The sequence below is a fragment of the Clavelina lepadiformis genome, chromosome 7 (genome assembly GCF_947623445.1).
Source record: "Clavelina lepadiformis chromosome 7, kaClaLepa1.1, whole genome shotgun sequence".
In the NCBI taxonomy this organism is placed as follows: domain Eukaryota; kingdom Metazoa; phylum Chordata; class Ascidiacea; order Aplousobranchia; family Clavelinidae; genus Clavelina; species Clavelina lepadiformis.
The window spans coordinates 20,155,029-20,182,687 of NC_135246.1; the positions used below are offsets into that span (position 1 = coordinate 20,155,029).

Genomic DNA, 27,659 nt, shown 5'->3' on the forward strand with positions numbered 1-27,659 from the left:
GGAAATTGGGCCAAGTTTTACGAGTCAAGACACTCCGAGAAAAACCTGACTAAATGCAAAATTGCGGTTTATTGTTTTCAGGTTCAAAAATTACGTTTACGCTTTGATTCACAATTGTATTGAAAAATATAAACTAACCCGAAGGACAATCTCATCGTCAAAGCAGACAAAGGCACAATCACCGCCAGTTTCAAAACGATGAAAGATCTCGCGCTATCAAATCAATGACGTCACCAGACACCTTCCCATTGTTTACCGCAAATATGTTCGCATGTTCTTACGTCACCTTCATCAGGGTCATCACTCATCAGTGACGTCCTCTATGATGCGGTGGGGCATCCCCGGTTATTACGCATGACATAATTGTAATCGTAAAGTCTTTCGCAAATTGACCGCGATTTAGAATTCTCGATTCGTTCGCAGTTGTCCAGGTGGACGGGCATCCCTTCGACTCTTGAGGTGGCGTCCAACAAATGCTTGAACATCCTGAGGTGAATATGAGGCAGATTTAAACTTTATAATTCCACTTTTAATGAGGTTTTTTTAAACGAAATCAGATAAATAAGAGCAATACTAATAATTCTATTTATGCAAACAAATAAACTAACACATTAGCCAGACAGGCCGGTCTATAACAGCTGTGAGGTTCTATGGTAGACTACACGTACAAATATAGCAACTTATATATGGAGAAATGTCAAGACATTTTAAGCTACACCAGGAGATTTTAAGAAGCGAACAAACCCGCTGCTGCTTTCCACGGCCGATTCCCCGAATATGAGATAGTCCTTGTTGACCTGCAGCTTCCGCGAGTCGCACGTATTTCGGAGCCAAAACGCATGAACTTGACCTCTCTCGACGCTTTCAAGTTCATCAGCTTTGTTGTAAACCCACAATATGCTCGCGTTGTAGACGTGCCAGCTTCTGTCAATCTGCGTTGTGCCAATCATCCTGGTTCTGTAAGCTGCGTCAATACCAAGAAAATAATTTGAAGTTAAAGTAGAAATCATATAAAATATTTCTCATTTATTTAAATTTTCACCGAATTTGACGGATGATCGGCACGACAGCGCCACCCTGTCCGGTGTGCTCGTCCTGTACGACTCCGATCTCGTCACAAACGCCGGACAACTTGAGCTTTGTGAGCAAAGACATGCGTCATCAGGCGACAGAGATGATGACGTCATCGAGGAACATAAAGCAATGATGTCGTGAGCGCCACCGAACGGCGAGTAGAAAGAAGTGCATTTTTGCTCTGCAAGGAACAACATCGAGTCTTGATCAAAGTTTACAGACGATGAGAACAGTCTGACAAATATAGACCTGCCCGTACGGTTCGGGTGATCTCACTCCACTTAGGCATAAGCCGCCTATGGCACAGTGAGCCTTCATGGCGTCGATCTCACCTGGAAATGCTGCGGGATAGACGACGACCGGGTTCGATTGTCTCGACTTCCTCTTGTCCGTCATCTCGAACGAGATGCTTCTCTCGCCGCTCATGTAGAGTATCAGCGCCCTCTGGCTGATGCGGTAGTGCTCGACCGCTTTCTCGATCGGGTTAGAAAGCTTGGATGGAAATTATGAGGATAAGGGTAGGATTGTGACGAAACTATTACAAAGAACTCTGCAGCGTTGATAAACGCGTGCGCGGAACCTATATTTAGCCTCAAATGTATTCGAGCAAGTTTGATAAAAATTTGTTTCATACTCTTTCCAAATCTTCGCTTATGACTTCATAATTGGAGTTGAGACCGAACTCGACGACATATGATACGTCATCGCTTTCAGGTAAAGTGACGTTAGCTTTGTTCCTTATCGAGAGAGCAACTTTCAGTCCCCGGTCACTGATGGTGCTCCTGAGCAACTGAGTATCTGGCGATGGGAAAGAGACTCATTACGTCATACACGGAAATATGACATCATTGAGTGACTACGTTACTCAGTGATTTTGGTTTAAGTCTGCGTTTAAGCTGGGTCCTACGCAAGCCTGAAGCTGATGGCCAGCACCGAAGTTGGACAAACTCATCTTAATAGCGTTTCATGTAGCTAATTACGTCAGTGCTACGTCACTTACAAGGTGACTTGATTGGGGCAAGGCCGATTGATACTGTGACATCATAAGGACATAGACGTTGCTCCGACACTGGGGGTGCTATGGCGGTTGATCTTGCATGGACGGAGGTGGGAAGATTGTATCCGACGCCGAGCTGCGAAGTGATGAAGACATGACGAGATCCTCCGAGATGAGAAACTCCAACTCCTCACCTCAACAAATCCCTTCCCGCTTCCTGACGCTGTTATGGAAACCGCATCGTTCGTCACCGGAAGATCGACCGCGTCGGCGGGTATGTCCCCGGTTGCCATGGGATCCTGGAGATCGATAACTTCCGGTGTTGCCGACGATAACGTGGAAACCTGGGTGGAAGACCGATTATGTACGTCATAATAGCATTAAGTTCAACCAATCACAAATGTTTAACGTATAATGGAAATGCACCGTAACCAAAAAGGAAGTACGACGTCACTTAACCAAGAATATTTTTACACAACGACAATTTTAAATATTCGGTTTATTCTCAATTATTCATTTCCGGAGTCGTCCTTACACCCACCTCTATCCTCAGATTTTCATATCTGGGACTTCCCCCAGCCCTGTGCAAGACGTATCTGCCCAGAGCTTCCTGTGCGGCCAGCGTGTCACGAAGCGACACCCACCGGTTGTCTGCTCCTCTCATCTTAAGCAGCCAGTTGGCGTACTGGTCGGCGGCCAAGCCTGACAACACAAAGATGCAAGACATCCCGACAAATACAACGTCGTGATAAAATGCAAAAGCAATTGTTTATGAAATAGTCTTACCTCTACCGACACTATGATATAACATGTAGCTGGTTGCCTCTACGTTTGCCGACCTCAGTTGAAGAGATTGGACATCTGTGAGATCGTCTTCGCTTTGGTTGGTCTGCAAGCATCAGAACTATGACTTTTATATGACGAGCATTCCTGCGCTGATTACGCCCGTCCAAGCACGACTGACTCCAGTAGATGGGTTGTTGTTAATATGATCTTATCTAAGATTTCTATGGCGCCCTTACGTCTATCCACCAGGTGTTGCCATCTTCCCTCCTGTGACGCAAAATCGATTCTTCCAACATCGAGGGGGCGCGGGCTGAGAGCGAGAAGAGGGACTTCCCCGCTGCTGAGAGGCTCATCGGGCTGGCGACCGTGTTGCTGCGAGACTAAGATAGCAAAGTACGTTCATTGTCGTTGTGAATATTATTGGTAAAACATGAGGCAACACTCCCACCTGCCGGCGGAGATATCTGAGCGTGGCGCGAAGGGAAACCCGGAGCCGACTCGTGTTTATCGACGACAAGCGATTCTCGCTGAAGAGATAAAATATTGAACTTGGCCACATCAAGACGATTGGAAACAAACTGAAGGGTTGTCTTGTCACATGTCAATGACAATTTCACCGACGTTCAAACTTACGCGGGGGCTGACGTGGTGTCTGACGTCACAATCGGTTGAAGACGGGAACTTTTCCACTTGTCAGCGATAGAGAGCACAGCGTGTAGAGCAGAGGCGACAACAGACGTTCGATAAACCTATGACGTAAAAGCTTCGGGTTAAACGCGCGATGTCGCCATCAACGTCAAGATTATTTATCAACTTTTTTAGACATAAGAGCGGCTGCATAGGAGGTTGGGATGAAACTCCAACACAAAATCTCTTCTATGCAGGAGCAGAAAAACATGACAAGAACCTTTCTCTCTAAATTGTTGTTGAACTGAGGCAACTTTTGCAAAGAGCGATCTGCATTTCTTCTTCTTCTTCTGCTACAAGCTCTTCTGCGCTTCCTGCACCTATAACAATAGAAGCTTTATTACGTCGTAATATTTTTACATTATGAACAAGTGTTTATGAATTAAGAACCGAGTTATGAGGTCAATGACTTACATCTTCTGCCATTTCTTGAATTCTTCAGCAAAGGAGAATTTCTTCTTGGGATCGTTGCAGTTCGTCACAGACCTGAACAAAACGTATTCGCAGTGAATTTGAAGATTCACTTAAACGAAGATCAATGGCACGATCTTCATTTAAGCAGTTTTCTTTACTTGTGACGTTAACGTGACATCACCAAACAAAAGCCTTACGTTATAAATGTCTGACAAATCGCTCTGCAGGTTTAGACGGTTAATCTTTCGACAGACGACATAAACTTACGGGCAGGATGATCGTCTTCTTCTCGATGGTGGGGGGGAGGTCGGAGAGCTGGCGAAGAATCCCCTCCTCTGATCCTGATGCGACTCAATCCATCTCATCACTCCCGAGAGGACGCTCTGCGCGAGATAAACTCTCTTGACTCGAAGTGAAGATACAACAATTTTCCATGGTTGAGAGTTGTGGAGGAGCCACGCGTTCAATTATTCGGGGAGGGCTTGAAACGTGCCAGAAGCAAATTACAGCGGCAACGATCTACTACGATGGAAGGCTGGCACGGCCACAAAACCCAAGGACCGTTTATTCTCCATTAAAAGTATAACTTGTGCACAAAATTTACATTGAGTGAAGCCTACAATGTGAAGAAACAGTCAGCTGCGAAAGATAAGACGATAAATTGCGCCACCTACCTGATCGGGTTCGATCAAGATCGCTGCTCTGCATAGTATCCGCAGAGCGGCGCTGGTGAGCCATAGATCGGGTTTGGCAACAGATGCAGGCGAATAAGAAAAACCAATGGAGCGTGGAAGGTTTTGAGATGATGACGATGGACCTATGACATCATAAATTGTAACAATCACCTTTGTTAAAGTCCGGATTGTTTAAAAGTCAGATACGGAGCAAGCAGAGCAGTATAAAAGCGGTTGTTTTCTAGTTATTGGCCACACTAGGGGTAGCTCCCGTTCAAGCAACCACTTACCTGCGCTTTTTGGCGTTACGTCACGTACGTAAGTCAGAAGGCCATCATACGCTCCTTGCGCGTCATCCGTAAGTTGCGTAATTCGAGCGTCACTGAGTCTACCGTCGGCGTATTCGACTCTAATCAGAAACAAAAGGATGACGTCATAAACGGAAACTATTAATCGCTCATTTGGTGGATGATTGGCGCAGATGAGCAATACAAGGTCATACAAGGTCATACAAGGTCATACAAGGTCATGTTTACTGCTGCATGCGACGTCACGGGTCGCAAGCAATCAAGTCCGTCTTACTTTGTCACAGTCGCTTCCAGTTTACAGAGATATGGTGCGATTGTGGCGGAATCGTCCTCGACCGCGACTGGATCGCGAAGAAAAGCGGAACTCAGCGAATGAAGATTTATCGACGCCTGGAAGGAGAAAGGAAACAAAAGAAAGTTTATCAAAAAATCTGCAACAACATTCAACGTTAGATCGGGGAATTGACCTTCTCGGAGCCGGGAATTGCGTCTTCTGGGAGGGAGAGATTCATAGTTTCACTCGATCTCGGACCAACATTGAGGCGATTCCTTGTCCGGCCACTCGGCCTCATTTCAATCAATTTCCATTGAACTTGACGTTGGGGTTGACCTTCTGACACGACCTTCATCTTCTTAACGACGCTGTCGATCCGCGAGCGTTTCTGCCTTATGACGTCACCAAACATCTTGACCTGCGTTGAGAAATAAGTTGAGCACCTGGAGGAGCTTCCAACAAGCACCATCCATTGTTATGGAATAATGGCAATGACGTGCTACCTTTATTCTGTAATCGCCCGACTGCAGCGGAATGATTGAGAATCTAAGATAAACAGTGGACGCGATTCCTTCTCGAGATTCAGGAACATGCTCCCGGATCTCACTGTTCGCATCCGACCCAGACCCGGAGCTGATGCACAAACCATCCTCCGGCTCCAGAACCACTTTCACCTGAATAAACGTCGTTTGTGATGTGTGATTACGTCACAATGACAGATAAATAAATTCATCGAATCCATGTACCAAATTATATTGCCAAATATTCTGGAACACATCGTGAGAAGATTGAATCAATGGAACTTACATCAACAGCGGTTTGCAGATAGTTGAAGATGGTGACCCCGACTGAGAGTCTGCTTCCCCTCAGCACCGGGCCATGAGGGAGGTCGACCTCCATGAAGAGGGAGTGCTCCACCGCGAACGTCTGTGGCTCTGCTATGCACAGGCCTCGATCCTGCCAAGTGCAGTGGCATGATGTAAGCTCAGTCCTTCCATGCAACATGTCATTTACAAGAAGCCCCACCTACCGGTGAAATTGTAAACGTTCCTACCGACCACGATGTGATGCTATCGGGCAACGGTGGAATTCTTGAACGAGTTGTGTTGTTGAGAGTCACGTGACCGCTTTGTCTGCAGCAAAACGACTTTTTAGTGACATGCCTTTAAATCGTTGAACAGGAGGCGAGCAAACACATTACACAGAAGCGGTTTTAGAATTCAAACACTGACTGGTTATGTTGAATATCACGTGATACTGATGACGTGTGACGTCAAATAGAAACTTTAAAGTGAAAGCTTCCATAAATGTTCAATAAATCTCACCCGAGTTGGAAGTCGACGGCGAACCAGGTTTGGTCAAAATTTGCTCTCAGGAGTTCGACGGATCTCTCAACCACAGAGAAACCAGAGATGTCGGTGGAACCTGCGCTCACAGAGATCGATTTTGTGTCCGCGATAATTCTGTGAAGTATAAAGGCAAAACGCGCGGTTTGGAAACAAAATCACAACCATAAAGGACCTTCACACCATATTGCTGTAGATTCGTCACAAATTTTGAAGATTGGCCGAATAAGTTCCTCCAACTCTACCCTGGTTTACTAACGCCACCAAGTGGAGCGATGACAACTCGTCCTCACCTGCAAGGTCTCCGCTTGATGTCAGGATTCCTTCTGATACATTCCGACTCCAGGCAGCACTCGAGGAAGGCATCCTTGCACTCTTTGCTCAACGTCACCGTCTTCGCTCGCTCTGCGCACGTATCACCCTCATACGTCATCAGAGAGCTGACATCACTCGAGCCGACGGCGCAGCATTCGTAAGCGACGCCGTTGAAGCGGTCGGCTGAACAAGTAACTTGGCTTAGTAGAAGGTTAAAGTTTATGAAGAGTTGTAGAAATAGTTGAAGTTATGCGGTGGAACCAGTCTGGCAGGAACCAGGTTTTTTTCCTGAATTTGACTGATTCTGTTCAAAGCAGCCGAGGTTGCGCGTTACCTTTCTGAATCAAACCGATGCTTGGCTCATGGAGGCTTCTTCTTTGTCTGGAATCAAGCGTGAGAGAGTCGTCGCATTGTTCCCGGGCGCCATCTAGAGAGTTATAACTCACACTGGTCACCAGGGCGCGGCCTGCAGATGCATTGTTGTGTTAAAAGTTGCACGCTTCGCTGGTGGACATGCTTCGTGAGATTCACTCACCGACGGCTGGAAAAGCAGATTCCGGAGTCGGCGTGGCAGGCGTCTTGCACCCGGGCATGAAGGATCGCATAAGCTCGAAGACGCCGCTCCGTGTGCTGGCTGGAAAGTCGGTGGGAAATTCCCTGCGTAGAGAAAGGGCGGCGACGTCAACTGCTGTGAGACCGACGTAGGAAGACGGATCACCTCGCACGTCAACCATCAGCTGCAAGGAACAAATCGACGTTATAACCATTGCTTATATTAAAGCCACTCATACGCTGAGCTTAAGTAGAAAGCTATAGCAATACATTCTCTAGTTTGCTTTTGTTACCTCGTCTCCAGGCAGCGGAACTTGATCGCCAGGTAATAAAATAGTGTCGGGTTCGATTCCCGAGCAAGAGTCTTCTGTTCTCAACACAGAGGAATCAGCGACAATGAACGGAAGACCTGCAATGGGGAAATATTAATGTCGGTGCTCTTCTCAATCTGCTGAGGACAACCATCTCTTCCTGGAGCGTCATAAATACCTGATGACGTTTCCGTAACGTAATAAGCGGTCAAATGTGACGTAGGCGACATTTCCGGGGAAACAATGAAAGGAGCTGTCACGTGATCAATATTGGCGGCTACTTCCGCTTTTCCTTCGGTGAAGAAACTACGCCCACTTGTGATGGTGTAGACGACCTGAAAGTTGAGCAAAATATAGTTAAGCTTCGAACCTCACAACCCTTGGACCGACATCAAGTCTAAGTTGTTTGGCTTCGACTTAACCTGTTTCATATTTAAGCTATGAGCAGGGTTCTTACTGTTCGGGTCCGTGACGAAGGTGTGACGTAAATTTCAACATCAGATGATGCAATTCCCACAACTAATTCGCTAGCTGGCGCCACAACCTGGAGATATTCTTCGTGGACAGATTCCTGAAACAGTTCAATAAGTCAGTAAATGATGACGATGAAAATTCAAAACAACACTTCAACTCACTTGAGGTCGCACTTGCTTATCAACGTAAGTGTCGTAAAAGCTTCCACTGGGGGCAGAATAGCGCGCACGGGCGGCAACCGTCACCATGCTTCCGTCAGATGGCGCACCGAAGAGAGCGAAGAGTGTTCCTTCCGCGCTGGTCTGCACAAAACAAAGATTTCTTCAGGCCCGACCTGTATAATTGGTCAATAAGCGCACAAGGAACAATCATCCACCTGTATGACGTCATTGAAAACCTCGACAGACATCCCATTGTCTCTTTCAGCCGTTGCCATGACGATCACGCTGATGTCAGATGCTTTGCTTCCGTTCACGTAGGAAGCTGAAAGCTAAAGAGTTGGCAAGTTATGAGGTTTGAAGCTGACTGGCCGTGAAATATATCGCACTCACCCAGCTTTGAGGAGATTAACCGGGTTCATCGGCGAATGCAAGGAACCGTATGCACACACACACACACACACACACGTACGCACCAAAATAAGTCCACTACACAGATATAGCGTTGAATAAATGTCACAATTTTTTATAATAGTTAAGAGGTCACGTGGAGTGATGGGGTGAATCAACTCACCTGGAGGGGGAAGGGCAGGCCCGGTTTGTAATATGATGACGTGCGTTCCAGGCTCAGCACTATCGGTGATGACGTGAAAATGACGTCACTATTACGAACTGATCTAGTTTTCCCGCTGGAGAAATCAGTGACGGAGGCTTCGATGAAGAGATGCGTTCCCGCGTCGTTCAGCCTGGAGATGGGGATGGAGTGAGCCTATGATGACATGGAGGAGATTTTAAGAAAAGATGAAGATAAGAAAGATATTTAAGAAACTAGAAATGGGGAAGTTGGCCAAGAAACGCAGCAGAAATAGTAAAATATTCTTCAAATAAGCGAATCACTTTCCTTGGTGCTACAAGTCCTTATTTAATTATTATTAAAGCAACAAATTAGCGGTTTCCAATCTGACCAAGTCCTAACTCACCAGGGACGACACCGGAACTGTGACCTCCAACCTTCCATCCCGCGTATTGTTCTGCCGGATGACGTAGGTGGTCAGTGTCTCCTCCTCGACTCCTGGTTGGACGAGACCAAATCTGACACTGGCCGTCCCCTCAACACGCTCTCCGTATACGAAGCTACGTCACAATGGAAGTGAATAAGACTCTACAATCGCCAAACCTGACTGAGCTCAAAACTCAGTTTCAGTTACGACTTTATACCGGATTCAAAATGTCTTTATTGACTCAAAACTCGACCTCAAGGCAACCCCGCTCCTGACTTACTTGGCCAGCAAGACGCACGAAAAGTTTTCATCGTCGGGCAATATGAAACCCTCTCCCATTGGTCGGATCGAAAGTTCAAAAGTCGGCAGCTTATACTCGTGCACATAGAATGACGTCACAAATTCGTCATTCACAACGTCATCACTTGAAAAATGAAAAATTGTTTAAACGCACAATGAAACATAAAGTCAAATCCATTGCACGCGACCGGATTCGAACCCGATGAATCTTGCTTTCACCGTCCACTTGCCGATAGGTGGCGTGTCAGGAAGCATGAAGGTTCTGACAAAGACAGCGTTGCTGGCTGACTTGGTCTTACGCCACGATTGCAGGGGATCTCCCCCCAGTGTTGGGTTGGGTGCCTACGTGACAGAAGAAGCGTGCACACTTAAACGAGCGTCTTCCTTAAAAGGGGAGATCTGTGAGTTGGCGTGCGAGGTACTGCACATGTAACGTTAGGTGCTGCGAATTGCGGCGAACAAGGTGACAAACGCACCCAGTTGACCACACTGCACGCCACTTAATATGGCCAGAGCAAGCCAGAAGAGTGGAATATTAACGAAACAAAGTTTTGTAAGACGGTTATTGACGTCATTTCCTGTCATTCACAATGACCACGGCGGACTGGACCAAAGAACGCGTGAATTTTTAACCCATATTCCAAATGACACAAAATATCTCTTTCATATTTATGGATGGTAGTTACCTCATAAGCGCTCATCCAAATATAGAACTGCTAAATTACAAGCAAGCAAAGAATGGAAGAGTTTAGCATTCGATTAACTCGAAGCCATTTGAATGAGCGGGTAATTCGTGAATCCCCATTACAGGGCAAACTGGGCTGATGTGCTTAGAAATAAAACATGGCAGTGGCGTGAAAGTAAAATTAGACGCACGCCATCTCGCAGCCTTGTTTGCTGGCATCTTATAAATGTACATAGACATCTTACCAGAATTGTCATTGCCATGGGAGAGGTCAAAGGTCGCATCGTGTCATCCACGGGAATAAATCTGACGTAAACTAAAACGGAAGTTTATTCAAATGAAAACATTATTGCGTCACAAAATTCTTCCATTAATAATGCAACAGAGCAGTACCTTTGTCTTTCGGTTTGTACACAGGCCTGTCAGTCTGTATAAAGATGTGGCCTTTCATTCTGACAACGGGGACCTCCTTTGATTGGGACCAACTCAGGCCGCCAGATGTCGTTACAGAAACGTCGATTACGTTCCTGCATATCACGTCACTATCGATGACGTCACCGGTCAAACATTCAGCCAATGAAGGGTTGCTGATGATCGGAAAGCGGCGAGTCGTTGCCGGGTCTGGAGCGTAAAAGGCGACCTGGAAGAGAAAAGATGGCGATCCCAGCTGACGTGACTGGTAAAGCTGGAATGCACTAAACTACAAACAAGACACAAATGCGACTCGTGTTTAAAGATTAACTGTCTCTGTAATATGACGTAGTACCTGATGCCGGTATATCTGTCTGTTGTTGGGATGATTCCTCAAAACGATTAAAACGGCGATTTCTTCCTCGACGTCCGCATGAAACACAGTGAGAATTACCGAGTGGTTTTTGCTGTAAATCAACTTCCCTGGGAGGCTGAACACCACGTCCAGGCTACAACAAAACACAGATTGTTGCCAGTTGTTCGGCGTAAACACATTTAAGCATAGACCAATGAATTCTGGAATCTCAAATAATAGTCAATAAGCGAACCAACCAATCGCAGTTAAGATATTACAAAGTACAGGAAGTTCAAAGAATATTACATCACAATGGGTAAAGACAGAATTTGAAAGACCACTAAGCACCCCGAAGTTCATAATTCAGCTTCTTTTAAAGGAAGTTATTTTCACTGCACAAAGCGGTAAAGTTAGTAGCATTATGACGTAGCTGGATATGACGTACTTACCCATTTACTGAACCAGTTGAAGCGAGGATCGTTACAAAAGACAAGAAAGTACTGGCCAACATCATCGCTTATCTATTGCGTAACAAACAAGCATAAACAACGTCACATGCAGAAATTCTTCAACTAATTGCTAAGAGACTTCATCTGTGCACAACATTCGAGTAAATGAGTTTGCGACAATCTGCCAAGTTACTGCAGCACTGGCGGATCCTACCGACCTGCTGCTCGCTTTATCGACTTTCGATGCTTTTTCTCGTCCCAAAACGACGGTCGGCATCGATTGATGCCAACTTTACTTGATATTTTTACACTAAAGTGGACGTAATCCGCGGCAAAACTCGTGATTGCGATTGAGTACAAGTTCAATGAACTCTGCCTCCGTTTGCAAACCGGAAGTTATTCAAGTCACGTGACGTCAACAAACCAAACGATACTTAAATCTGTGTGACGTTATAATACGGTAAACGTATCTCGCGCTTGCCAGTAGTAACCAGCATGTACACGCTTATACGCAAATCGCGGTAGTTCGTCGTCAGGAGCGGGTATTGTAGCAATGACGTCATCACCCAAGTCCACGCAACGCGATGTTCGAGAAAGCTGGATCTGACCCAGACCGACCTACATCCAGTTGCTTGAGATGGACTCACCCCGACAAGTGCTTGCCTGGCGCTTTCATCGGCTGAGTCGGCACCAAACACCTGCTCAATTATCACCTCCAACTATTGTCTCCGCTCAAACAACTTCACCTTCTAACGCGCTCAGACGAGAAATGTAAGCAAACGCAAATTTTGCTGGTAATTACGTCAGGCAACTGAAACCTTTGTGAGTCATGTTACCTGACAAACAATCAACATTACTTCACAATTGAGGTTCTATTACGTAGAGCGGTCTGTTTCCGGCGGAAATTTTTTGAGTGTCGAAGCAAAAAGTCCTGTTTGACCTGCACAGCTGTCAGTAAATCATAGGACTCATTGTACTGTCGCAATGCTGGCAATGCAGCAGCCTAAATCAAAAGTTCCAGTTTTATTTCCGGTTTTTAATTGAAATCTTTCCCTGATACTTCGCTTCTCATTCCAGCAGCCAAGCACGATAACCTGCATTTCATGGATGACGCTGCGCCTGTCTTTTTACCATCCCGGTGATAATTAAATGTTTAGATCTTTGTGCGACGCAAACTCGCAACTCTTTTATTGCACAGCGGCTGTTCAAGCTCGACTCGTGCAGCGGCCAATCTTGAACTTTGACTTGCATAACATCTTGGGCACGACGCAAGTGGAAGAACTACTGTCGGTTGCCACAGCAACACCGCCTACAAGGGATGCAAAATACAAGTTACTACACCCCCCTTCGTTCTATTTCCTTTCTACTTGGACTTCTATGCGTAGCCAACTAGCTCTCTCGGTCGTATACTGCCTTAATTGCCTCGCTCTACTCGTGCAGGCCATATACAGCCGAACATTGCCAAATATGGCGCGCGGCCAAGTGTCGCGACTAATCTTGTTTGAAACTAACATCTATTTTGCCTCGGAAAATTCCACCGGAATTGTGCGCTTGGATCGTTTTCTAAACTTGGTCGCCAAGAGACGTCAAAGAAAATTGTCGATGACAATTCATTACGTCATTTGCAGAGAATGTAAAAACAAGTGATTATGGTTGACAAAATCCACCTCAATCGTTGGAAAAGCTGCTCAAAAGTTTTATTTTTAAATAGTGAAAAAGTGGTTGCCTGTGTTATTTGCGGCCCTGCGTCGTTGCGGATAAGCGCTAAACACAATTGAAATTGAAAAAGTTTATGTTCACAGCTATTTTTCGCCATAGACTGCGGGAGCAAAGAAATGTTGCCCAACTTTGTTAAGCATAATGCAGTAGAAGAAAATATGTCAACAAACAATCAACGAACGGGAAAAAAACAACAGAGCCACGAAAGTTCAAAACTTGCAAGACGTCAATATTAGCCATGTTGTGGTGCTATAGCAATGTTCAAAGAATTAGCCAGGCACTCACCGAAAAACTTATTTTAAAGTTTTTTTCAATGATTTTACCTGTTAGTGTAATTTGTATTTAAATCCAGGCAGATAGGTTTTGCTGTGATTCATCGCGGAGTATTGTGCAATTTTAATACAGATCTCAGTTCATTTTGGATGTAGAAGTGTTTTTTGCGACATGTAGTGACAATAAATAATCAAGAAAATTATTATACGGTGGCAGTAAAGTGCTTTAAAATTAAATGTTGTCATCTTACGCTTCTGAAAATCATAGGCTATTGATTGAAGTTTATGAACTAGTTTTTTGATAACACTTCAACTGTCGTTTGATTGTTGGAAACCTACTCTGAATAACTTTGTATAAAAACTCCTTTTAGTACGTTTGCAGGTTGTTTCCAGCACCTGTGCTGATAAGAAATCTTTATTGCAAATGCCCGCTTCTTAACTTTATACTGATTGTATTTATCTACACGTCAGCTTCAACTGCATGTAACTCCCATTGGGAACACATTGTTTTCTTTGCTGCACATGTTTTGAAATGCTCCGTTTTTCTTGTCGAATATTTTCACTCCCATCGCTTCACGTTTTATAAGCTCGCACTTCTACCGGTGACCAGACGGAGAGACACAGAGAGAGTCAGATGCATAAATATGTAATAAAAAGTGGATATATGGTACCTTAACCTGCTGCTGCAAATATGTTGCAGCTATTAACTTAATACACGAATTGAATGAATAAATAATTCACAATGCACGTATGATAGGCAGGAAGCAATGAATAGGTAAAGCAATATTCAATCACGAACAAAAATGATAAACAGAAGCAGGATTTCATTGACACTATGCTTTAGCTTCTTTGAGCAGATTTACAAAACAAGAAGCTCGTCGGCATTTTTATGTCACGTTTTATAAAGCCGATTTCCGTAAACAAAATTTTATACAGTATAATATCTCCTTATCCTCACAGATATATAAGATATCTATGGTCAGATGAGCTTACTACGCTAGTCATGGTGTTTGCAACTCAATAGACATCTTATTAGCAGTGGTATTACTATGTTTTTGATGGTTCCATGACATTTGACCGCGGGAAATTGACCGCGAACAAACTCACCGGGGACAACTGAACGTGGCGTAAATTGACCGCGAACAAACTGACCGTGATGTAAATTGACCGCGAACAAACTAACCGGAAACAAACTGACCGGAATGAAAATTGACTGGGAGGTAAATTGACCGTGCAAGTGCTGAATTATTGTGTTTAAGTTGATGGTAGTATATGATATGTAAAGTAAATATTTGTTTGTAACTATTTCCTTTGTTTTTAACAAAATTTTTTTTATTTCAATACACATTGAAACATTTATTTAAATAAACAGAAATATTTCCGGAAATACGAGAAATACGAGTAACAACATTAAAAGAAGTTCACTGCAAAACACATATGACACTACATAATAAGGGCACTAAAATTTACACAAACTGTTATTTGACAAATAAGGAAGTTTATTGCGCAAATTGTAGGTTGTGGGCGATGCCTCTGAGAAAATCTAATATGTCACGGTTTGCAAAATCTTCAACGATGGTTTGAAGTCGCGCATCCAGATCCTTGTATTTTCTCCTTTTGGCAGGAGGCCCTTGGGCACAGAGCGCCTCAATCTTGTTTTTGTTTATGTTCTGCAATTTCCTCAAAGCTTCTATAAATTTCCAAATGGTTGGGTGTTGCATTGATAACATCTTGTTTATTAGATTGTGGTGACCTTCAACTTTGTTGTTGGTTCTGGCGTCGCCATTTAACACTCGAACATGGACGTTCCAGAAGTCATGTGAATATGGCGGGTCTCGTCGGAGTTGAATAAAGGTGAAAAACCCGTAGGGTCACCCTACACCCTAAAAGGGGCCAACAAACCCTACGAGTGGCAACCTTGACTGCAATACACATACTAACTTGGCTGGGATTAAAGCTGATGCGCGACTAGATAGTGAATTAGAATTTTGACCTTTTGACGGCCAATTTGTCGCCGGTTAATTTGATCGCCGGCCAATTTATCGACGGTTAATTTCATCGCCGGCCAATTTACGTCACGGTTAATTTGATCGCCGGCCAATTTGTTGCCGGTCAGTTGACCACTACCAGTTGTCGTCGGTGAATTTGTTCACGGTCAATTCACGTGATCCCGTTTTTGATTATGCGTAATGTTGAGAAAGTGTACAGCACCTACAATAACAACCTTTTCTTGTAAACTATATCTGTTGTAATATTAAAAGCTTTCGGCTGACAAGAGATTAGAGTATTCTAACCGCACGCAACAAAAGAGTCAAATAATTTATTCAACAGGTAAATTAAGTTAACATAACATAAGTTAAGACAGATAAGCTCTGTATCTACATTAGTAAGATCTGCACAACGGCGCCACTGCGGATTTTTGTCAATATGGTTTATGTCGTGCAAGCACAGATCTAATATTTATCTCGATGCAAAGACCGGAAAGTATCAGCCACGTACGGGAAGGTTGTTGTTTTGTGAAAGAAAATTATTAGAAATGGCTTCACTGAGATGCTTGTATTGGATGGTTGAGTCGAGAGAATGGATACAAGTCGTGAGTTGGTGTCATTGCCTGAATCATCATCTCATAATGGCCAAGTTGAGGTGGAAATTGTGGAAGAAAACAATGGAACGTCATGTTCAAATGAGAATGAAGGATGCTATGATGTCACAAATGAAAATACAAGCAGCGAACAGGTTGCAACCAAATTTTTATCCGATGCTTCATTGTTTTATTTGTGTAGTTTTTACATAATTGTGAACATGGCCGAGAGCAAATGAGATTAGTATCTAATGGCTTCTGTTTCCACACTGGAGAGTCAAGATCAACCAATTCGTCTGCAGTTCAGTTCATTTTCATTGACTTAGTGAGAAAGTTTATTACAAGCTCAACAAAGGTGTTCTTTGATTGTAGAAACTAACACTATGGGTCGTATGGTCCAGTCTGTTGGCGCTATTTTCTGCTTATTTTATGTTTGGATATTCTGCTGCTTCAATCAACGCAATTGCAACACCAGCTCGAAAAGCATTTCAGGAACACCATCTAGTAAGTGGGTTTCTTGAATGGGAATTATTTAGCTTTAATAAAAACATGAACACTTTGCCAAGAATAAATAATTAAGCCCAATTCAAAATCAGACATCTAAAAATTATACAATGACAACCAAAACTGAATCTGGGTCAAAATCAAAACTGTCACTATTTGAACTTTTTTTGGAATTTTTACAATTAACGATATTGAATGTTCGATCCAGGTTCGTTACAACACGACTCTGAGTGAAGACGATTTGAATTTAATTTGGACGATAACTGTTGCAGCATTTCCAGTTGGTGGAATATTAGGATGCTTTATCCCTAACATTCTTGTGAAGAAGTTTGGAAAACTGGTGATAATTTTAAGTCATTATCAAGTTAACTGGGTTAGCTTGATTGTTATTATTTTCTTCAGCGATCAATGTTATACGGGCACGTGGTCGTGGTCATAGCAAGCGTGTTTCTCGGACTCACTTCTGTGTTCAAGTCATTTGAAGTCATTGTCATCGGCAGGATACTTATTGGTGTCGTTATGGCGAAGGTTGCGCTAGTACGTTGTTGCGTTGCTGTCACGATGCTGCGTTGTTGATCCGTTGCTGACTCCTGCTTCAGAAGGCTGCTACTCAGTTGTCTGTTACCTTCGCTCATATATTAAAAGAAAAACAAGTACGACCTTCTTACTTCAAGTCTTTAATCGAACTGATGTCCTGCGCTCAGACAGTGCAAAACGAATGGGGACGGTAAACGAACTAACAGTGCTTAATAAACATGTGCTGGGAGCATTGTGCGAGCGCCATCCAGCGACAAAACAAACAAAACACCCAACGACCGCTACATCGTGACATCAAGTTGTGCTACAAGTAAGTTTTTTTATCTGATTGATGGATTCTGTATGATGTAATAAGCATGGTAAGGTTGTATTATATTTTCAACTAAACTTGCGTTGCATTAAAAGTTAATTCAGCAATGAAAAATTTTCTTATAAAGGCATCACCCCAAGTTATGTTGTCGAAGTTTGCTCCCTCAAGTGGCGAGGAATGTTCGGGAGCTTGGTCATGTTTTTTATCTCGATTGGAGCTTTTACGTCGACTCTGTTAGGTTTAAATGAGGTTTGTTTGTATTTCTATTTCAAGATGATTTGACATTGGTCATATTATCACCAATACCAGGATTACTGACTAATTCCACATTATGTAGGAAATGACCATCGTACACATTAATACGTATGAATATGAATTATAGACGGAAGCGATTTCCAAACTGTGTACAGCCACAAGCTGTCATATACCTGTTGTTTAAAATTAATATTCTCTGAGAAAAAATATTTCAAACATTTTCAAGTTGCAAAGCCCTTCAGTGAAAAATGCCAATTTCGGGCATAGTTTAGTTTAATTTTAAGATGTTGTTTTGTTTGTTGTCACAATGCATTTATTATTGAGTGACAATTATTCACGGGCTACTGCCTTGTCGTGTCAGCTTATTTTGATTGCCTTGTTGAAGTTTCATGCTATGATGGAGGAAGCTTTGTTCCCAAAGACATGTTCAAACTGTGCTCAGATCTGATCTTCTCAAGAATTCTGTAGAAATAAAGCTAATTATGACAATTAGCACAGCACCTAGTCAGGTCAAAAGTAAAGGATTATCAAAGCCTGGCTTTATGACAGGTCTTTGCCTGCTTCATGAGCTCGGTACGTTGAGGATTGAAAAACTGCAGCACAAGCAGTGAAACAGTCCAAAGAGCAGAGCAGGAAGAAATTTGGACAAAAGTTGGAAAAGTTTAGTGAAAATAAACCAAAACAAACACACTAATGCAGCAGAAGGCAACAATGTTTCGAAAAGAAAGTTCAGAGAAAACAATTTGTCAGAAAAACAACATCACTTGTTTTCATTTCTCTCTTTTACTTCATGCCGGAGAGCCCAAGGTACATTGCAATGTGATGTTGTGGTAGGTTCGATGTTTACACTTCTATGTAGATTTATTTTATTTAGTGTTTCTGAAAATGATGTGTTTCTGGAAACAATTCTGGTGTGAATTCAAATGTGCATTTGTTGAAAGTTGCTCATAGTTAGATTGCTATTTAGAGATATGTTTATTTAACTTATTGTAAGCTCTATAGAATATAGATTACAAATGATTTGCCAAATATGTCTGTAAAGAAATTTATGTCGGTGTATTCTGATCCCTCAATTGTGCATTGTTTCTTCACGATCCAGGCATTTATACATCACAGAAGGCAAGAAGGAAGAAGTGAGGAAGTTGCTCATGAAGCTGAGGAAGTGTGAAGACGTTTCCGATGAACTCGATAAAATGGAAACTGAACTTCAATCTCAAGCATCGTCCAAGCAAATGAGTCTTGTTCAGGTTGGAGGATTTGTTAATTTTAAATTTTAAGCTCAATGTTGTTTTGTTAATTTTTTCTGTTTTATTAATTATCTAATTATATTATACATAATTATACATAACTTTGTCTATTTTATTAATTCTGGTTTTTACTTTTCACTTCTACTAACAATGTCAGATTGTAGTAAGTAAATCTTTTTAAACCTTTAAACTTAAATAATTTTCTTCTAATGTTTCAGTTGTTTCAATCCCCTGCATTGCGTTTTCAATTGATCACTGCCATGGTTTTGGGAAGTTTTTACCAGCTGACAGGTTTAAACGGGCTCGTAGCTTATTTGAAACAGTTTTATGTTGCAGTCGGGATCCCAGCCAGTGATGTTCAGTATGCGAGTCTTGGACCCTTTGCTACCCTCCTTGTCGTTGCTGTTATACCAGTAAGAGTTGATTGTTAGTTCTGTCTTCTTGGTTTTAGCAGCTTGTACTGATATTGGCCAGTTATTTACAGCTTATATCAATTCTTCTTTACACCAGTGTTGCACTTGCAAGCGCTTCTCTTTAAAAGAAATTTCCACAAATTGAGATTTTGTTTCATGTTTTTAACATTTCTTCATGAAAAAATAAAATTTCAGCCATTTACAATCGAACGAGTTGGACGAAAAAAACTTCTCCTAATCGGATATCTCATTGAGGGGATCACCCTTTTGCTTTTGACGATCACCATCGAGATTGGTCACCTGGCATATTGGATTCCCTATTTGTCCATCGTGTTTATTTCAGGTGTGGCCATTATCAGCCATTTTCATGCAAACTTTTGTTAGAATTTGGTTGTTTGGTGAACTTGGGGGAACTGTGTTGTCTGGTTTGATTCGGAAGTTCTATATTTTCTCGTTACTTTCAGGTTTCCTTGTTGGTTTTGCCATTGGACCGGGAGCGATCACTTTGCTTGCGGTTTCTGAATTTTATCCCCAAACATCTCGCACGGCAGCCCTGATGACAACCAGCCTGTGCCTGTGGACTTCTTTCACCTTTGTTGTTGTTTTATTTCCATACATGATAGTAAGATTTCTATTAACCTTGATTTATAATTGTCGCGGTTTCCTGTTACATTGCACCCAGGGATATGCGCAAGCTCCGCTGTGATTGTATCCGCTTTGACAAGTTAAATGAATCTTTCGTCTCTTCCCGTCCTTCCAGACTCCAACATCCCAATCATGTCGTAGACCTCGTTAAACTGGACCATGTGTTCAACGAATAAATTTTAGAGCCAAGAAATTAGCAATAAATTTATTAACTCGTTTTCATAGCGTTATGAGCAAGCTTAGCCACAAAATAAAACGGTTGCTGGTTTGTTGGTGCTCATATGTGACGTATGATCTTCAAATAACCTCTTTCAACCTTTTGCCCTATCACTAAAACACTAAAGCAGTGTGTCGACCGAAACATTTGGTTAGTAAATATGTTTTCTATTGTTTTAGCTTCTATGTTCGTTCAAAGCAGCCTTCGAATAATTCTCTGAGTGTAATAACTTATACGGGTGCAATGTCGTGATTCTGACTGTTTTCAATTTTTTTTTGAAATAGCAACTTGCCCCGGATTTTATATTGCCCCCTACAGATGGCACTTGCTGTTTGTTTATTTTATCAATTATTTTTCCAGGCTGCATTAAGAGGGTTCACATTCTTGATATTTTCGTCGATCGCTTTCGCCGTCGCCGTCTTCGTCTATTTCGCCGTCCCAGAAACTAAAGATCGGTCTTTTGTTGAAATTCAACAAATTTTCAAGAATAAGACATTTTGTAGTGAATCACATGACTCCAGTAACTTCTGTGTACAAGAAATATCATTGGAGACACCAAACATGACGTCATCAGCCTGAAAACATGAGTTTGTTGAAATATCAGCGGAGGATTTTTGGGTTGCAGCTGGCAACACGATGATCATGGTCTCTGGAAAGAAACTAGGACTGAAAACTTTATGGTTCGTAGAAGTGGCCAGAAACCTTTATTTGAGTATTATTTGACTTTATGCTCACTTCGACTTAATAAAAGTTGTCAGTTGATGCCAACTTGCTTATGACGTAACTTTTTCACCACCTTTATAAGAGTCAGATACCTAAAGTACCACGTGATATTTTCCTTTTATGGTACGTTGACGTCATTGTCTATGACGTTGCGATGTTCAGGCATGGTCTAATTTACTGGTTTTTGTTTCAAATCTCCATGTTCTACTACTGTGCTATGCATTTCCTGCTCCAGTGTACAATTTTGCTGGCTTCTTACTGTGCATGACTGCGCATGCGTGCTTAAAAGAAATATCGCTTTTATAACTCCAAGACCAAAACAAGGCCAGATAATTTCTGCATTCGTCATTTGTCTAAAGTCTAATTCATCGCGGAGTATTTTGCAATCGATAGTGAGCACTTTGCAATTATGATACAGATCTCAATTCATTTTGAATGTAGAAGTGTTTTTTGCGACATGTAGTGACAATAAATAATCAACAGGAATTATTGCTCGGTGGCAGTAAAGTGCTTTAAAATTAAATGATGTTATCTTATGCTTCTGAAAAACATAGTCAATGACGCCGCAGACTGTGAGTGACTGAGTGATCGGATTCTGTGCTGTAAAGCATATCCTCGTCGGTTGTCATAATTCTGACTCGTAACGAAGAATTTGCAATTTATAAGCTTGTTAACAGCTATAAGCATCGTATGGTCGTGCTGGTGTCACGGTCTGCCGGTAAACTGCTACCCTTCATGTAGGCTAACCTTTTCAGCCGCACAACGCCAACATCAAAAGGCTTATAAATGTGCTTAACCTCGCCAAAGCCTACGGTTCAAGGAACCCGTCAGAACACAGAAATATAGGTTTAGCAAATGAGCGGTACTTAGTATAACTTCTGAACTTGTACAGTAGGCTATATCGGTTAATGGGTACCGGTGCTCATAACTTACGAGTCTCAAGTCATAACTGTCAGCTATAAGACAATTTCTAGAAGTTTTGCGACTGTAAGGGCTGAAATGAGATTTTTACCAAGCTATATAATTTGGTGATTGCAACTGCTACCCGTTGTGGAAATTATGATAAAACATGACTGCTCGTACACCAAACTTTTTTATCTTTATGGAAATTTATAATAAATAAACAAAAAGTATTGTACGTTTATTGTACAAGTACTTGAACGCCGATTAATATAAAATTAACAAAGAATTAAGACTTCACTGTACGCCAAAATTTCTGTCTTCGTATGCACGAGTTCTCAACGAAAACTGCCAGGCCTACTTTTCAGTCGGAACTAACTAATATATCCTGGCCATGATCCATCATGGTGTAAAATGTGGCAACTGCAGGCACTAGGTTCATCAATGAACGCACCAATTTATAATAAATTTGCAAACATTAATTAACAAATTTGCGTCTGTACGTGCATGATTTCTCATCAAAAACTGCCTCACTTTCCAGTGTGACCCCATAATTACCTCAATACTTGCTTCTGGCTCACAGAACCTTTGGCAACAAATTAGCTAGCCTATGCCCTAGGGCAGTGGTTCTTAAACTGAGTATGCACGTGCACGTCCGAGATTTTTTGGCTGAAATGATATTGCACAATGGAAGAATTGCGATCTTTCTCTAAAAACGAGACACTACTCTTGTCTCTGTTTTTTATCATTGTAAGGCCGCACCTTGCCTACCACAACGCGGAAGCTTACGCTTCAGTATGAGTCGTAGTGCACTTCGGTACCCTCGAGATTTTGGCAAAAACTGCCATACTCTGGAGTTAAAGCGGAGTATGGCATACTCTAGATTAAAGCAAGTAGTTCTGTAGCCTATCTATGTGACTGTTGTTTGTTTGAATTATTGACAAAATATTTTCTAACTTTCAGAATCGTAAGTTAATAAAAATGTCATTGCTGAGCAGAGTTTTGTCCAAGCAACATCTGGTGCTCAGTAACAGATGTCGTCCTGAACTATTTGCCGCAATATTTAGTGCAAATAAATCAAGTGGGTCTGCACAAAAACAAATGGATGACTTCTGGGCAAAAAATAAATCAGTAAATCGGCCAATGTCACCCCATCTGACGATTTACAAACCTCAACTGACATCGATGCTTTCGATAACTCACAGAGCAACAGGAATTGCTTTGGCTGCACTCACAAGTGGTTTCGCATTTTCCACTTTGCTTCCAGGAACTGCTGTTGCTCCGATCCTGGCATTTGCAGAAAGTCTCCACAGCTCCTGGTTAGGCTCCGGATTTCTCCTCGACTTAAAGTTTATTGTTGCTTGGCCGTTAATTTTCCATTCAATTAATGGTTTGAGACACCTCATGTGGGACAGAGCTTCCGGTTTGAAGATCGCGGAAGTCTATCAAAGTGGATGGTTCGTGTTGGCCCTCAGCACTCTGTTGGCCGTCATTTTCATTCTTCCTTGGAACAAGATCAACCAAAAATAACATTATTTCTTTGATGATTAATTTGGTGAAATTTTGCAACCGCATGATGCTTATTTTCAGTTATATCATTTATCTTGTATTTCTGGTTGAACCAAATAAATTTGTGGGATTCAAGTTAAAATGTTAATAACATGTTGTTTTGACAAATTTGTTTCATTGAAACTTGTTGAAGTCTATAATAATGGTGTTTGTGATGTAACTTTTATTTTGGAAATTTTTTGTTTTCTCTGTCACTTCGCTTATCCGCAAATTAATTGATGTTCTGATAAATTTAAAATATGTGGTTTTGTATTTATTTGTGCTGTAGCAGGAGTAGGTGATGTGCACAAGACAGAGTTTTCTTGAACTCACTTTGCTGATTTTGAATGAGAAGCGCAAGAGGAAGGACTTCGCGGCAAAGAAAGAGAAAAGATCGTGGTGAAATATTTAATTTGTTCTCACATGGGTTTGTCAGTTTGACATCGACTTGAATGAATGTTTTTATTTTTAGATTTTTTTAAAGAAGTTGACAAAAATCTGATCGACCTTCAACGATGGATGAAAACTGTGAGTTTCAAAGCGGACGGGCTGGCGGTGGCAGAATTTAAGGGAACTGGACGTGGTTTAATTGCAAAGAAGAATCTTTATCCAGGTGGAGAAGATTGCAAGAATTTGTTTAATTAATTGTCAGAGTTTAATCATAATGTTCACTGAACTATCCCGTCATGTTTTAGGCGATGTGATTCTGTCGACACCCTGTGAAGTGTTGATTGGGGTTGCAAAAGCCTGCAGAGAGTCACATTGGGTTAAATCTGTACTTGGACTCCACAGTAGCATTGGTGAAACTTGTATAGAGCAATCAGCTTAAGTGCTGTTGATATATCCATATGTGTCTCACTCAACTTGGTAATATTGATGTATAGTTTTGCTTAAATTGTTTTACTGTTTAGACAAAAATATCCAAATAACAGGGATTCACGCACTTTGCTTGTTCCTGATTGAAGAGAGACGCAAACTTAATTCAGCTGAAAAAGGCAGCAACGTACCGATTGGAAAGTGGGACAAGTACGTCAAGGTGCTGCCAGATCATTTCACCCATCCCGTATGTTGGAACAGCGATGTCCTCTGTCTTCTGCCATCAGATTTGCTCAGAAAGGTTGTCAGCACCAGGTCTCAGGTTGAAGGTCAAGTCAAGTTAATAAACAAACTGATCTGTGTGGCTGCCAAGCACAAACTTCTGCAAAAACTTTGTGGGAGAGACGGAACGTTTGGACTCTTGCAGGAAGAAATATCAGCAGAAGAGTACAAGTGGGCTTGGTGCTGTGTTAATACAAGGTGATATAATAAACTTCACTATCTACCAACCTGCACTTTATTGCACATATCACACCGCCTACTTCCCTGCAGATGCGTTTACTCAGACCATGACCCACCAACGCTGAAGGGGCTTCAGCCTTCTGAAGCAGACAACTATTTCCTGGTCCCTTTCCTTGACTTACTCAACCATTCAGTCGGTGCACGAGTCGAGGCCAAATACAACAAACTATCCAAAAAGTTTGAGATCAAAACTTTAAATTCAGTCAAAAAATATTCACAAGTAATTTGATTTTTATTAAATAACTTTTGAAATAGCGAATAACAGCTTTCTTGCTGTGTTGTTGAGGTGTTCATCCACTATGGGGCGCACAGCAATGGCTTCCTTCTCACAGAATATGGGTTCATAGATGAGAGCCAGACCAACTATGACGACAATGTTCCTTGTCAGTGGAGGGATCTCCTTGAGTAAGATGGCGCTGGAATATGTTGAAAACCTTGATGAGGCATCGTTGGATGACGTTGTTTTGTCTTTAGCAGTTCAATTTTTGCAAACACTTGCCAATATGCCATTTGTCACATAGAAATCACAACTTTGAAGAAAACGTGGCGGATATGATGACATCTCTGCTTGAAAAGTATTCCATCAACGGCGGTTTGTGTTTCACGTATGTCGCCCCCTCATGGTCGTTGTCCATCACTCTTCTTCTTCTGCAGTTATTTGCTTCTGATTGCGTCGACAATCCCGAAGCCACGTTCTTGTCGCTCCTCGCTTACAAACTCCCGTCCAAACATTGTCAGGTGAGATGTCTATTGATGACATCGCCGCCATCTGATGGTGGAATTATCGATAAATAAAGTCTGTCACTATTATTTCAGGAAGTTTTAGAAAGTGCTCGCCGGATACTGTTAAGAATATGCACAAAGAAGAGGGAATTTGTGACGGGATTTATCACTAGATGCAACCGACAACTTGTAATTTGTAAACCCAATGACAAGTTGATCGTGGAAATGATTTCAAAGTTGTGGAACATTTACAACAATATCATAAAAATCAATTGTGAGCTTATTAATTCCAACCAGTGCTTTTGTGATTTTAGTTGAATGTTGTCGCATCTGCAACTGTATTAAATTAAAAATCCCTGAATTTCTTACGGATACAAAACTTTTTTTACTTGTGCTTAAATCATTCCAGTAAGAGGCAAAGCAAAAGAAAACTGAATTATTCACTTTTATCGAATCTATCATCCACATTTTTATGAATGATCTTTGATTTGCACATTTTGAGAAGCATGACCAGGTCAGACTGGAAAATGTGAACTCCCTTGCTGGAGATGACGGCCATGTCTTCTATACTGTCTCCAGTCATATCCATGAACTTAATACTCAGAACAGGATGAGCCATATTCCTTGTCCACATAGGCTGCTGCTGAGTGTAAGGTTGCCGATCTGCCTGAGACGAGTATGCCAGCAACCTCTGACCAAACGTCCCAATCAACACTTCTTTAATCCCGTCATAATTGACATCAGCCACTGCACAGCATGTCACACAGTCATACTTTGAACTCCCAGACAAGACGAGAGGATTTGAGAAGCCGGATGCGAGGAGGTTCCTGTAGATCATCGCTTCCTCCCTGGCGCTCACAACAACCACATTGTGCTCAACCCCTTCACTCGATTCTCTGTTATTTGCAAACAACTGGCATTGCACTATAGGACTGTCGTGTTCTATTGTCCACGATGCAGTGATTGAATTGTTGAACGAATCGACCAAAAACATACTAAGCGAGCCACATTCATATCCTGCGATGGAGAGCCTCCTCATGTCGGAGATATTCTTCATCTCCAAGAAGATTGGCTGCTTTGTAATGGAATCGAGCTCACAAAAATATTTCTTGGTCGGTTCCTCAACAAATTCCACCTCATTCTGTGCGTAGACATGAAAGCTGCGATCACTCCCCAGTAAAATGAAAACTGTCCTCTGCTCTCTGACTTGGGCAGTGTCTCCTCCAGTTTGCTCCTCACCTTGTGGGCACAGAACCTTGCAGTGTGTGAGCTGGTACGGGGTGAAAGTCAAGTTGAAGCTTCGGCAATTTTGAGCAACATTGTCCAGGTTCCATTCTTGTCCAGAGGGAACATCGTCGCCATAATTGCAATAAACATTGAAAAAATTCTCATTCAGTTCCTTGCAGAATGTCACACCAACTATTAACCCCCGCGCTGCGCAGCTGAAGTTGTCGATGGAGATGATGTGACAATCTGCCGGGATGTACGTGAATGTCACTTCCCTGTTGACACCGAGCACGTCGTAGTTGGGGTTGGCAGGCTTATGATACTCACAAGCGAAGATTCTTCCCTTTGCAAGTGCGACGAGTATTTTGTTGGAAAGGTGCGGGATGTTGCAGAGTGATGTGACGCCATAAATGCTGCTCTGGCTGGGAAGGGCATCAAAGTTGGCTTCATGAAAGAGCTCATCACTTAGTGGCCGCACACTCATCTATTTAGAGAATACACCGACAGTTCTAATCACACTTAAATAAGCGTTCTAGCATGGAAATCAAAACCGCTGTGAGTTTATATTCAATATAACATAGACCTGAAAACATATGCTGAGCTATCATCATCACACTCTCAAACTCACATTCCCTGAGTCCTGAATCGGCCTCATTGGTTGATTAGTTGTTAAAAATGTTACTGTTCACCTTGACAGTATCTTATCAGCTTAATTAGTTTCTTTTTTGAAGACTGATCTTCAGACAACATGGCTAAAAGTTTGAGTTGAAATATAAATGCGAAATATAATATGAGCCTATGCTGCAATACCGTCTTGGATGTCTATGCTCTGTAGGAGCGGCTTAGGGATTTTTTTCTAGTAGTGCTTAAGCATAGACATCTTTAAAAAAAAAATTCATTTCTGCTTTTGTCGTTATGTATAGCTTGGT

At 42.2% G+C, this 27,659-nt stretch overlaps 5 protein-coding genes across 7 annotated transcripts; 3 read left to right on the top strand and 2 right to left on the bottom strand.

Annotated features, from left to right (window-relative positions):
- Positions 1–45: 45 nt before the first annotated feature.
- On the bottom strand, positions 46–11,808 carry LOC143465732 (complement C3-like). 2 transcript variants are annotated; one of them, XM_076964192.1, is made up of 40 exons: positions 11,790–11,808; positions 11,572–11,643; positions 11,123–11,276; positions 10,750–10,996; positions 10,602–10,672; positions 9,871–10,013; positions 9,652–9,795; positions 9,351–9,504; positions 8,945–9,139; positions 8,589–8,702; positions 8,374–8,514; positions 8,196–8,309; positions 7,917–8,073; positions 7,721–7,836; positions 7,411–7,612; positions 7,210–7,341; positions 6,854–7,058; positions 6,540–6,677; positions 6,245–6,347; positions 6,022–6,171; positions 5,718–5,888; positions 5,408–5,632; positions 5,215–5,330; positions 4,923–5,041; positions 4,633–4,775; positions 4,226–4,341; positions 3,959–4,030; positions 3,765–3,864; positions 3,491–3,606; positions 3,306–3,384; positions 3,094–3,237; positions 2,858–2,960; positions 2,613–2,773; positions 2,266–2,415; positions 2,075–2,207; positions 1,709–1,872; positions 1,407–1,566; positions 1,043–1,255; positions 745–964; positions 46–486 (listed from the first exon to the last, which is right to left on the bottom strand). In XM_076964192.1, the coding sequence occupies exons 2-40, from the start codon at positions 11,634–11,636 to the stop codon at positions 321–323; spliced, it is 5,616 nt and encodes a 1,871-aa protein (XP_076820307.1). In that variant the 5' UTR covers positions 11,637–11,643; positions 11,790–11,808; the 3' UTR covers positions 46–320. The 2 variants fall into 2 exon arrangements, with proteins under 2 accessions (XP_076820307.1, XP_076820306.1); XM_076964191.1 differs by having other exon boundaries at positions 11,786–11,804.
- A 4,055-nt stretch (positions 11,809–15,863) lies between these two features.
- On the top strand, positions 15,864–21,480 carry LOC143466229 (solute carrier family 2, facilitated glucose transporter member 5-like). Its single transcript, XM_076964864.1, has 12 exons — positions 15,864–16,298; positions 16,516–16,647; positions 16,856–16,987; positions 17,050–17,202; positions 17,247–17,374; positions 17,599–17,773; positions 18,449–18,579; positions 18,849–18,996; positions 19,215–19,409; positions 19,605–19,752; positions 19,874–20,031; positions 20,632–21,480. Exons 1-12 carry the CDS (start codon positions 16,143–16,145, stop codon positions 20,848–20,850), a joined length of 1,875 nt encoding a protein of 624 aa, XP_076820979.1. The 5' UTR covers positions 15,864–16,142; the 3' UTR covers positions 20,851–21,480.
- Positions 21,481–22,827: 1,347 nt separating this feature from the next.
- Positions 22,828–23,731, top strand: LOC143465130 (succinate dehydrogenase cytochrome b560 subunit, mitochondrial-like). The gene has a single exon (XM_076963299.1). It carries the CDS (start codon positions 22,876–22,878, stop codon positions 23,422–23,424), a length of 549 nt encoding a protein of 182 aa, XP_076819414.1. The 5' UTR covers positions 22,828–22,875; the 3' UTR covers positions 23,425–23,731.
- On the top strand, positions 23,705–25,871 carry LOC143465128 (SET domain-containing protein 4-like). 2 transcript variants are annotated; one of them, XM_076963296.1, is made up of 8 exons: positions 23,705–23,841; positions 23,915–24,055; positions 24,138–24,242; positions 24,354–24,738; positions 24,811–25,000; positions 25,067–25,185; positions 25,302–25,518; positions 25,597–25,871. In XM_076963296.1, the coding sequence occupies exons 1-8, from the start codon at positions 23,790–23,792 to the stop codon at positions 25,819–25,821; spliced, it is 1,434 nt and encodes a 477-aa protein (XP_076819411.1). In that variant the 5' UTR covers positions 23,705–23,789; the 3' UTR covers positions 25,822–25,871. The 2 variants fall into 2 exon arrangements, with proteins under 2 accessions (XP_076819411.1, XP_076819412.1); XM_076963297.1 differs by lacking the exon at positions 24,138–24,242.
- On the bottom strand, positions 24,959–27,493 carry LOC143465129 (KICSTOR complex protein kaptin-like). Its single transcript, XM_076963298.1, has 2 exons — positions 27,359–27,493; positions 24,959–27,214 (listed from the first exon to the last, which is right to left on the bottom strand). The coding sequence occupies exons 1-2, from the start codon at positions 27,383–27,385 to the stop codon at positions 25,940–25,942; spliced, it is 1,302 nt and encodes a 433-aa protein (XP_076819413.1). The 5' UTR covers positions 27,386–27,493; the 3' UTR covers positions 24,959–25,939.
- Between the last annotated feature and the right edge of the window lie 166 nt (positions 27,494–27,659).

Bases quoted from the DNA above. Each gene is read 5' to 3' on its own strand.
- LOC143465732 (XM_076964192.1), bottom strand. From the start codon at position 11,636: ATGATGTTGGCCAGTACTTTCTTGTCTTTTGTAACGATCCTCGCTTCA. The intron at 6,678-6,853 runs GTGAGGACGAGT...TATACTTCACAG, and splicing joins ATCAAGCGGAGACCTTGCAG to AATTATCGCGGACACAAAAT. The intron at 4,342-4,632 runs GTAGGTGGCGCA...TATCTCGCGCAG, and splicing joins TCTTGATCGAACCCGATCAG to AGCGTCCTCTCGGGAGTGAT.
- LOC143466229 (XM_076964864.1), top strand. From the start codon at position 16,143: ATGGATACAAGTCGTGAGTTGGTGTCATTGCCTGAATCATCATCTCAT. The intron at 16,299-16,515 runs GTTGCAACCAAA...CTTTGATTGTAG, and splicing joins AAAATACAAGCAGCGAACAG to AAACTAACACTATGGGTCGT. The intron at 17,375-17,598 runs GTAAACGAACTA...AAGTTAATTCAG, and splicing joins GTGCAAAACGAATGGGGACG to CAATGAAAAATTTTCTTATA.
- LOC143465130 (XM_076963299.1), top strand. From the start codon at position 22,876: ATGTCATTGCTGAGCAGAGTTTTGTCCAAGCAACATCTGGTGCTCAGT.
- LOC143465128 (XM_076963296.1), top strand. From the start codon at position 23,790: ATGAGAAGCGCAAGAGGAAGGACTTCGCGGCAAAGAAAGAGAAAAGAT. The intron at 24,056-24,137 runs GTGGAGAAGATT...GTCATGTTTTAG, and splicing joins AAAGAAGAATCTTTATCCAG to GCGATGTGATTCTGTCGACA. The intron at 25,186-25,301 runs GTAAGATGGCGC...TTTGTCACATAG, and splicing joins CAGTGGAGGGATCTCCTTGA to AAATCACAACTTTGAAGAAA.
- LOC143465129 (XM_076963298.1), bottom strand. From the start codon at position 27,385: ATGAGGCCGATTCAGGACTCAGGGAAT. The intron at 27,215-27,358 runs GTGAGTTTGAGA...TTCTCTAAATAG, and splicing joins CGATTCAGGACTCAGGGAAT to ATGAGTGTGCGGCCACTAAG.